Source organism: Saccharomyces eubayanus, chromosome V (genome assembly GCF_001298625.1).
Source record: "Saccharomyces eubayanus strain FM1318 chromosome V, whole genome shotgun sequence".
NCBI classification, from domain to species: Eukaryota; Fungi; Ascomycota; class Saccharomycetes; order Saccharomycetales; family Saccharomycetaceae; genus Saccharomyces; species Saccharomyces eubayanus.
This window is the reverse complement of record NC_030980.1, coordinates 481,092-490,884: the sequence shown is the minus strand read 5'-3', so window position 1 is coordinate 490,884 and position 9,793 is coordinate 481,092. Positions and strand designations below refer to the sequence as shown.

Here is a 9,793-nt window from a genome sequence, read left to right as displayed (position 1 = left end):
CAATCCTTGCGCTTCAGCTTCCATTAATTTCGACGACACTTTGAATCTTAACTTACTGGTCTTGTAATTTATGTCATCTTTTAACACCGTATATAATAGTAATAGATGGACAATAGTTGAATCTTGTTCCAACAAAAATAACCTCAGGATAGGAGCAGTCAAGACGTATGGTCTCATGCATAAGCAAATATGGTGTGTGTGTACACATCTTCCAGAGTTCTTGTTCCTCGTGGCCCAATGGTCACGGCGTCTGGCTACGAACCAGAAGATTCCAGGTTCAAGTCCTGGCGGGGAAGAATTTTTTTAGGGACACTAAACTCCAAAGATTACCCGGTACTGAAACTCCGGGGAGTGTTTTTTTTTTTCTTAGTTTTTTTTTTGCCCGTGTTCTATGACAGAAAACGGAAAAGGATCTTTTTTGTATTTAAGGAGAAGATTTTTCCAGGCCGAGCATTAATTCAGTTTTTTTTTTTTTTTCGTCCGCTAGCGTGATGTTTCTCTATTACCCTTAAAACACATAAAGTTGAGAAAAAGGGCATGCAATGCATTGAGAATTGAAAGAAGCATCTAAAAAAAAATTCTTTGGGGTATCAGAACCAAAAAAGGAAAAAAATAAATAAAAACGCGACACGAAAAATACAAAAATTCATATCTCAACATCCACAAGCTGAAAGCTCTTTGAATTTTTTGGACAGATGGAGCAAATACCAATAACAACACAGCTGCCACCTATAAAACCGGAACATGAGGTGTCACTGGACGCCGGAGAAGCTGCAGCAAATCATCCGGCCAGTAGCTCGCCCAACAACGGCGAGTTAAGGGACGTGTTCGACAGAATAAAGACGCACTTCCCACCCGCCAAGGTGAAGAAGATAATGCAAACGGACGAAGATATAGGCAAGGTGTCGCAAGCCACACCAGTAATAGCGGGTAGGTCGCTAGAGTTCTTCATAGCGCTGTTGGTGAAAAAAAGCGGGGACATGGCAAGAGATCAAGGAACCAAGAGAATAACCGCCGACATATTGAAGAAGACGATACTAAACGACGAAAAGTTCGATTTTCTAAGAGAGGGGGTGTGTGCGGAAGAAAGCCAAGCACAGGAGGAAGAAGAGAGCGCATAAGCATAAACATGATGTAATGTAATGTAATATAAACCAAATCTATATATATATATTTTATTATCAAGGACGAAATGTAATCACGTACGTACCAATGACAACCGGCGCATCTATCTCTGTGCTTTTCCATAGTCGTACACTACAAGTATGTGCGTTTCCCCTTTTCGGAAAAGGAGTGCTCTTAAAAGCATGCGTCACCCCGTACGATCCCCAGAGCGCGTCCCTCCGGTGGGTGCGCGGGCGCTCAGCCTTTTATACGACCCAGGAACGAGGCCCTGCGCCACAGTCTGCGCTCGTGGCCATTTAAGGTTTTCGGAGCCCCCGTCAGTAAGCATTTTTCTACGCGTGCCTTCACTGCAAAAGACAAAAAAGAAATGAGCAAAAAGAAAAGCTAATTTTTTCTTTTTCGTGCAAAAAACGGACGAAGGGCTAGATCGAGGATTCTTGCAGCAACGAAAGAGGTAGCGTGGAAAATCGTTAAGGTTCTTGCGGTTAGCGTTGCGTTCGAGGCACCAAAGAAAGCATATTGGTAAAATGCACAGGATATGCTAGGCTGGGCTTTCTGTCTGATTGTTGGTTCCTGGTTGTTGATGGTTACTCGATATTAATACCTCAAAAAAAACGCGAGGGAACGTATAACATAGGCTTGCTCCTTGCTTCTACTTCCCATTTATATTTAGCTTCAACCTGCTGTACTGCTGCTTTATATACTTTCTACTGTTTACATATCGCTTGATCGCTGCAGAAAGATTACAACAAGAGACTTTTTATTTTTGTTTTTATTTTTTATTATTTGTTTATATTCTTTGAACGGCAGGTTACATAATAGAAGGCTAACCTGATAGCCACAACCACTCGCTACTACTTTCGCTCGCTATTTTTATTATCATGATACAGCAAAGTTCTTCTTCAAGGAGAAGTTTGCATGGTAACGATTTCCACACGCTCCCCTCTTCAAGGAGGGACTTATTGAATATTCCTAGGGCTGTGGATGCCCGATCTTCGTCTACAATGGATTTGTTCTACATACCAGATGCCACTGTCTCAAAAAGGCGTTCAATGCATGTGGCACCTAGAACAGATAACAATACCAGAGTTGCGTCAATGCGGCACAACAATAAGCCTAGCTTTGCTTCCTCCTCAACGTCGTCTCTACCCTCCACCAGAAACGGTTCCTCTCGCCATGAAAACACAAACAATAACAGTGCTATCGATAACAACGTGCACCCCCAATATAATTATAGGCCCAACCTATCCAAGCGCCACTCTTTGGTGACCATCCCAGAGAAGTATACAGGTAACCGTTATAATCTACGGTCGTCTCCGCCGACGTATTCAAACCCTCGTATAAGGAAAGAATTAACTCCTTTCCAGTTACAAAGGAAGCAAATGAAAACTGCTTTTCAATTTCCCAATGGTGAAAATTTTACTCCAAGAAACCAGAATCCAAAATTTCCACCTTCCCCTTCGACTTCGTCATTGCCTCTCATAACAGCCCCACCAATACCTAAATCATCTTCAATGAGCAATCTCCCTGTCGCTGCGCCCTCAACTTATCAGTCGCCCAAGAAGACTACTACCTCTGCTAATAGTGGTGGTTCAAAGGTAGAACCCGAGTCTCCAAAACTAATAAGGTCGAATTCTAAAAAAATATCACACTTTTTCAGGAAAATCTGGTCATCCAAATCAACAAATTCCACGGATTTCTTAGAAGAAAATGTCAAAACCAAGCAGAAACGGAAAAATCCAGAGAAGTCTGTGCCAGAACCAATCACGTCTCTCGAACAACCAGTTGAAATTAAAAAGCAAAGCTCGTTAACCGTCAACAATGAAGTAACGTTTTTACCATCAATTGAACAGCCCGACTTGGTACACGAATTGGCTGCGTTTGGAGACAGTAATAAGATACCCATAATTCCACCTCCAAGATCGCCAAATAGACCTACTTTGTCTGACAAACGAACAACCAAGTTATATTATTCCAACCAAGATTCTTCTAATGAGGACGTCACTCCGGTAGAAAAGACCAGCGTGTTCTTGAGGCGTCTGCGAGATGAATGGTCTACCGTGTATTTAAACAAAATACCTCTGACTGCGTCTTTTCCCTCTTCTCTTTCTACCACTGCCGAGGCTCCTAATTCCTCTATTATCAACTCTTTACCATCATCGCCAGGTCCTTTCTCCTCCTCCTCGTCTTCATTGGTTTCCCGTGGCCCAACCCAATCCTTATCTTCCTCTTCACCAACTCCAGTACTTTCTTCAATGTCATCGAAATCCAAAAATGCTTCCAAGTCCTTACGCTTTGCTGATGAAATTTATGTAAACGAGACATGGTCTCCCATCGACTATTGTAGATGTGACAATTCCTTTCTTGATAATTTTTCTAAAGTGAAAAGTCAAGACATGGCTAACCCTTCCACTTTTACTGGTAATAATTTCTCTTCCACCAAAAACATCTCCAATGTTGAAATCAAGATGGAGGTAAATGAGTTCAAAAGAAGAGAAATGCGCGTCCATCAAAACAGCACCAGGTATACGCATTACTACTTATGATAGAGCTACCAGGCCCTTTTTTCAAAGCTCTTTTGTATCCGCTTATATATTCTTCTCTTCTCTCTTATGCATCGAATTTTTAACGTACGGAAAATATTCACTAAAGTGTTAAATAAGTATTTATATCTAGGTTAATCTCATTATTCTAATTCTTTATCATGCAAGAATATTCCGGGCGGTAAGAAAAAATATAATAAATGAAGAAGTAGATTGAATCTAAAAGTGATAGCACAGAGATCGCAGTAGTATTATAAGCATGGTTGGCTTYGAATACAAATCAGAATTGTGCTACGGTGAAACAAAAAGAGGATGAAGAATGAAGATGCGTTAAATCTTTACTGGCCACCTTGTTTAAAACTTTCTAGACTGCCTCGCTTGTATCAAGTATTCCTCAGGCTTGGTAAAGCCGGGCCGTGTTAAGTTTTCGTTTTCGCATTTGGCTGTGACAGATATCTAAAGATTTGGTAGTAACTCTCTATTGCAGTCAAAAGACACCCTGCAACGCGCGGAAATTACTGCCATTTTTATATCAGTGAGAGTTCAAAAACCAGACAACGCGCTCTCGCATATATATAAACAAATATATATTGTTAATCGTCTGAGAATGAATCTACATTTATTTACTATTCTAATTTTTCCATAATTAAACGATATCAATAGTAGCAAACGACGAGGGGTTAGTTGGGTTAACGGTTTGTGCTAAACAACAAGAAACCACTTCTACCTACTACCTAGTATAACAAACCTACTGGCTTATTAAAATTTGTAAGATACACTGCCTTAGAGCATGACAATGCCTCATAAATTGGGTGCTCCGGCTAGTCCGGCCAAGTCCACATTCGGTCTTTTCAGGTTCACCTTCATAGTCGAACGTCATACTATCGTATGATAAGAAACCACCTCAAATGAAGTAGAGAACTATCGCCACGAGCAACACTAACGTCGAGATACAATGACTGCCAGGCCATACCATAGCTCACGCACGAGGTCTCAATACCACGGGCCGTGTACACTCATTGAAAATAACGCTTGAGTACTCAATGAAGAGTCCTGAACGTACAGACGTGCAGGCCTATATATCTGGTAGATCTGATGTGGAGTATAATGTTCATTCCCGTTCCTTATTTTCATATTATTCTTTGACATAAGAGTACCAATAAATAAAAACTATGAAGCAGAATAGTGACTGCCCTTACAGTCGCTTCATGTTGTACTACGTCGTTTAATACCGGAATACTTTGGCAATATTGGCGATCTTAGGGAAGTAACTCTTTGCTGAAACAGTTTATCGATTTGGTTCTCAGAATGTTACTTATCTTATGTATTATAAGATCTAAAGTATTACTAAGGAGTGCAAGTACAGAATTTAGGATCTAATTGTTCATGTATTCTATACATTCCAGATAACTCACTTAATTAGGGCCACTTTCTTCGGTATATTTCCTAAATAAGCAATAGTTTTAATCTCTTGTGTGTCACAACTAATCAATTTCAAGTGTGTTGCCGTCAAAGTCGGTGGTAGTACATCCTATAGCCGAGGTATTCCAGCCTTAGACATAAAAATTTCAAGTTGAAGCGGTGGCTCAATGGTAGAGCTTTCGACTCCAATTAAATCTTGGAAATTCCAAGGAATACGATTGCAATCGAAGGGTTGCAGGTTCAATTCCTGTCCGTCTCAATTTTTTTACTCGTGTCAATGATCTTGTATGAGTACCGTCGTTAATGAATTTTCTGTGTGCTTTAGTTGAACGTTGATCGTGCTATTCTTCAATAATAGTTTGTGTAACACACCTTTATGAGAAGGAAATCGTAGAATTAAATCCGATATAGTGTAACGGCTATCACATCACGCTTTCACCGTGGAGACCGGGGTTCGACTCCCCGTATCGGAGTTTTCTTTTTTAGTTTACTCTTTCTTTGGTTTTTTAACTTTTATTCAACAATAGTAGTGCTATCTCAGGCGTAAAAATTTTGAACTCACTTACTAAGTATATATTTTCGCTGATATAAATTTTACGTATGACAGAACATTGTAAATCTATAAATAAAAAGCGTTCATTTACCTTGTTTGGGTGTTCATGCCATCATTTTTTAGAATTTCTGCCACTTCTTTGGCAAAAAAATCCGCAAAGACATCTAAATACATAACATCGGCAATTTGATCCTTACCTAATTCCCCGTTTTCCGCCATTTCACTTATATTTTCATAATATTTAGAATAGGACTGCGTGATTAACTCTTGCACAGCATCTAATAGGTTGACAACAATATCTTGATCGTCGATGTAATTCAATATTTGTTCGTATATTCTGGGCAACCTGGCTTTTATATTTTCCCTTAATTTTAAATTTCTTGATGATAAATCTTCGCCGTTGCTGATATCCAAAGTATCATCAATAAGTTCTAAAGAGGTTTTTTCAGTAAAGTCCTTTATGACATTTCTCAACTCGGAGATTAGTTCTGTACGTGCATCCACCATATTGTTTACAACTTTGGGGACCAATTCCCTTGCTAAAGTCAAAATCGTGGATGAGTTTGTTTTCTTCAACACATTTCTACCATTTTCTTTGAGCGATTTGAAAAATCCTTCCACACCAGAAAAATCCAGGTAAGTTTCATTAACGGTATATTGAATATTAAAATTTTGTATGGAGTCACGCAACATCAATAGGTTTTTCAAGTACGCCAATGAAACATCGAGATTGTTGATATCTGATTTCCCTGCCGATGATCTAATTACCATATCGTAAGCTTTTCTCAAAGATATGATACAATCGTGAACTATATGATGGGCCATATCATCAAACACCACGGAGTTGATCATTTCATAAATTTTAGACAACAGAGCCAGGGTCTTTAACAGGGGTGGATAGTAAGTTTGCAATTGTGTAATTCTATCGGTTGTTTCTTCCGAATTAATGTACTTCTCATCTGCATCATCGTCGGAAATGGATAGAATATTTCTAGTTTTGAGAGAAGACAAATAAGAATCTAACAAAGGATCTGAACCGTTTTTGGCATTGGTTGTCCTCTTGTCGCCATCATTTGAGTTGGCCTTTGGATTTTTCCTTCTATTTGAAATCATAAAAACGTCCCTTGAAGGCTTATAGCTGAGAATATTCTGTTGAACGTAAATCTGAACCCTCAAAATCAATCTAGCTTGAACCTTGTGAACAATTGGTTCAAACAATTTATCGTATTGAATATCGGTAAATTGCCTCAAATACTCTTCAGAACCTTCTTCAAACTCATAGTATGGGGCAAACAAAGTCACAGAGTCACACAAGGTCGAAATATCTGTCTCTTTCAAGACTCTGATTCTTATGGAATCATAAAGTGGCTCGCATAACTGTAAGAACCATTGGTTGATCTTAAAACGACATTCTTTTTCAGGGAAGAACTCGACGAAAAGCTTATATTCATCCGTGCATAGCTGTTGGAAGTAAGCTTTACCGTCCTGAATAAACTTGACTAAGTCGAGATCTTTATCCTTAACGATAATATCGTCAATATGTGTCCAAATGACAGGCGTTAATAGTTTCAAACGAGTCTGGAAATAGTGATTGAAGCATTCATAGAGAATAGAATTCAATTCGTCGTGATACCTATAATACGCCTTGTCATTGACTCTCTTGACAATTTCACTCGCCTGGCTTTTGAAAGTTTCAGCTATTGTGGAGAACTTACTATACAAGAACGCATCTCTTGTACTCGACGGTAGTCCAGACAATGAGTTTTTATTTTTTGTTTTATCTAAAATTTCTTGATTTGTCTGTTTTAACAAGTTTTGCAAAAAATGGGAAACCAATTCACAGGCCCTAATCAAACATTGCTTAAACTTAATTCTGTAGGCCGCAGCGTCTTTGAATTGACTATTCTCGTCCAAAAAATGCAAAGATTCATCTATCGTGGCCAACATCGAAGTGAAAGAGCCTTTCTTGACGATAGCGGGGGAAGTCGCATGGTTTAAACGCCGCATTATGGGGTCCAAAGCTTCAAAATAGTGCAAAGTCCTGGGGATGGACTCGCTTAAATGGCTCAGTTTCGACTGCTTTTCGTGGATTGTCTTCGTTTCATCGATAAACACGCCGGTATCCTGAGCAATTTTATGGAATCTCTCGATGGACCCGTTCAATTGGTCATTGACCTGGCGTGTCTGGTCAAGAACGACCTTGTACTCATCAATCTTCGTGTTCAATTGATCCAAGTAGGCGTTGTAATACGAGTACTTGTCTGTCTTGCTTCCGTTTACAGAAGACACAGGTTCGGACTCATTATCGTCTATCCGGCTGTCTGAGTCACTGACCGTTTGCAAGTCCTCTGAATTCTCTACCGCCAGTGACAGTGTTTTTAACTTGTCGAATAGGTAAGAATCGTCCAATAAGCCCACAATGCTCTGAGTTTCTGCCGTCGCCGGATGGGACGCAATGTCCCGGACCAACGAATCTCTCCTACTTCTCCCCATCTCTAGATGCCTGGATAATACGCTGGGTACGAGAAGCCTTGTCAGTTGCTGCAATCGTTCATTACGTGTCTATAAAGCCAGGTATTCTTAAATAACAACTAATATAGAGGCAGGCAATTTATCAGGGTAACATAAACTAGCACCCTGTTCTTATACCTGCTGTTTAAACAGGCATGCCGTGCCTAATATACACACTGCAAGACAAAACATCTATGGCGTCCTGGCCTTAACCGTATCGCCACACGAGCATAATACTTATTCTCCGTTGCAGCAGAAAGACTCACCCTTTGACACTCTCACATCCGTGTAATGGTTAATTTTCTCTATTTTTTCACTTTTTTCGAGCGATGGGAGCGAAATACGCGAAAATTTTCTGCCAAACCAAAAGAGAGTGCAATGAGGTCTTAAGGCTATAGGTACAGAGGTAGAAGGATAACTAAGAGAGTCTGCATGAATAGCGTGAAAAGAGTTAAACTAGATTCCAAGATGGTTAAGCAGATTTGCACACATTCCGGATCCTTTCACGCAGACGAGTCGTTGGCAGTGTACATGTTGAGGCTATTGCCCGAGTATAAAGATGCTAAGCTCGTCAGATCAAGAAACCCTAAGGACTGGGAGGCTAGTGACATCTTAGTAGACGTCGGTGCCCAGTACGACGGTGTGAAGTTCTTCGACCACCACCAGCGTGGGTTTTTTGAAACATTCAATGAGAACTACAAGACCAAGCTTTCAAGTGCCGGTTTGATCTTCAAGCACTACGGCCGCGACATCATCAAGACTATTTTAAACGGCAAATCCAGCAGTGCTGACATAGACTTGCTGTACGACAAGGTGTACAAGCAGTTTGTAGAGGCACTGGATGCCAACGATAACGGTATCAACAAGTATACCATTCCTAAGGACTCCAGGTTAGAACCCAATTTCAGGGACAACGCCATCAGCATCCCCGGAATCGTTTCAGGAATGAACCCTAACTGGAACGAGGATTCCTCCGATGAGTCCTTCGACAGATGCTTTGCTCGTGCCAGCACGTTTATCGGCGAGGTCTTCGTCACACTGGTGAAAGGCTACGGCGAATCATGGTTGCCAGCCAAGGCCCTTGTCGCGCAGGCGATTGAGGAAAGAATGGACGTTGACAAGAGTGGCAAGATCATTGTTTTGCCCCAGTTCTGCCCATGGAAGGAACATCTTTACGAGCTAGAAAGAGAGAAGAGCATCGAAAAACAGATCGAGTTTGTCCTGTTCACAGACTCCTCTGGTGCCTGGAGGATCTCCACCGTGCCCATCAACTCCACCTCTTTCCAATTTAGAAGAGGCCTGCCAGAACCACTGAGAGGCCTCAGAGACGAAGAGTTGAGCTCCAAGAGTGGCGTCCCAGGATGCATCTTCATCCACGCAGCGGGCTTCATTGGCGGTGCCAAGACCAAGGAGGCCGTCTACGAGTTAGCTAAGATGTCGCTAGCCTAATATGGACCTGCAATTGACTTAGCCCTTTATTTAACAAACCCTCTATTTATTCTGTATAGTAAGTAAATCCCAATGCAAACAAAAATCTTCCCGTCGCGGATCCTGAAACATACTCTACTCGGTGAAACACGCACTTGAAAGCAACATAGAAACACAAGCCATAATACGGCTGTTAAACACAAAGAAGAAG

At 40.8% G+C, this 9,793-nt stretch overlaps 4 protein-coding genes and 3 non-coding genes across 7 annotated transcripts; 6 read left to right on the top strand and 1 right to left on the bottom strand.

The window, feature by feature from the left end:
• Positions 1-223: 223 nt before the first annotated feature.
• On the top strand, positions 224-296 carry DI49_1571. The gene has a single exon. It is a non-coding gene; the product is annotated as a tRNA-Arg (tRNA).
• Positions 297-695: 399 nt separating this feature from the next.
• Positions 696-1,121, top strand: BUR6 (negative cofactor 2 transcription regulator complex subunit BUR6; the record flags this gene model as incomplete). The annotated part of the gene is made up of 1 exon (XM_018364753.1): positions 696-1,121. The coding sequence occupies one exon, from the start codon at positions 696-698 to the stop codon at positions 1,119-1,121; it is 426 nt and encodes a 141-aa protein (XP_018222825.1).
• Positions 1,122-2,006: 885 nt separating this feature from the next.
• Positions 2,007-3,671, top strand: DI49_1569 (uncharacterized protein; the record flags this gene model as incomplete). The annotated part of the gene is made up of 1 exon (XM_018364752.1): positions 2,007-3,671. One exon carries the CDS (start codon positions 2,007-2,009, stop codon positions 3,669-3,671), a length of 1,665 nt encoding a protein of 554 aa, XP_018222824.1.
• Positions 3,672-5,243: 1,572 nt separating this feature from the next.
• DI49_1568 lies at positions 5,244-5,349 on the top strand. The gene is made up of 2 exons: positions 5,244-5,280; positions 5,313-5,349. It is a non-coding gene; the product is annotated as a tRNA-Trp (tRNA).
• A 142-nt stretch (positions 5,350-5,491) lies between these two features.
• DI49_1567 lies at positions 5,492-5,563 on the top strand. The gene has a single exon. It is a non-coding gene; the product is annotated as a tRNA-Glu (tRNA).
• A 167-nt stretch (positions 5,564-5,730) lies between these two features.
• Positions 5,731-8,136, bottom strand: COG3 (Golgi transport complex subunit COG3; the record flags this gene model as incomplete). Its single annotated transcript, XM_018364751.1, has 1 exon — positions 5,731-8,136. The coding sequence occupies one exon, from the start codon at positions 8,134-8,136 to the stop codon at positions 5,731-5,733; it is 2,406 nt and encodes an 801-aa protein (XP_018222823.1).
• Positions 8,137-8,586: 450 nt separating this feature from the next.
• Positions 8,587-9,603, top strand: MYG1 (Myg1p; the record flags this gene model as incomplete). The annotated part of the gene is made up of 1 exon (XM_018364750.1): positions 8,587-9,603. One exon carries the CDS (start codon positions 8,587-8,589, stop codon positions 9,601-9,603), a length of 1,017 nt encoding a protein of 338 aa, XP_018222822.1.
• Positions 9,604-9,793: the final 190 nt, after the last annotated feature.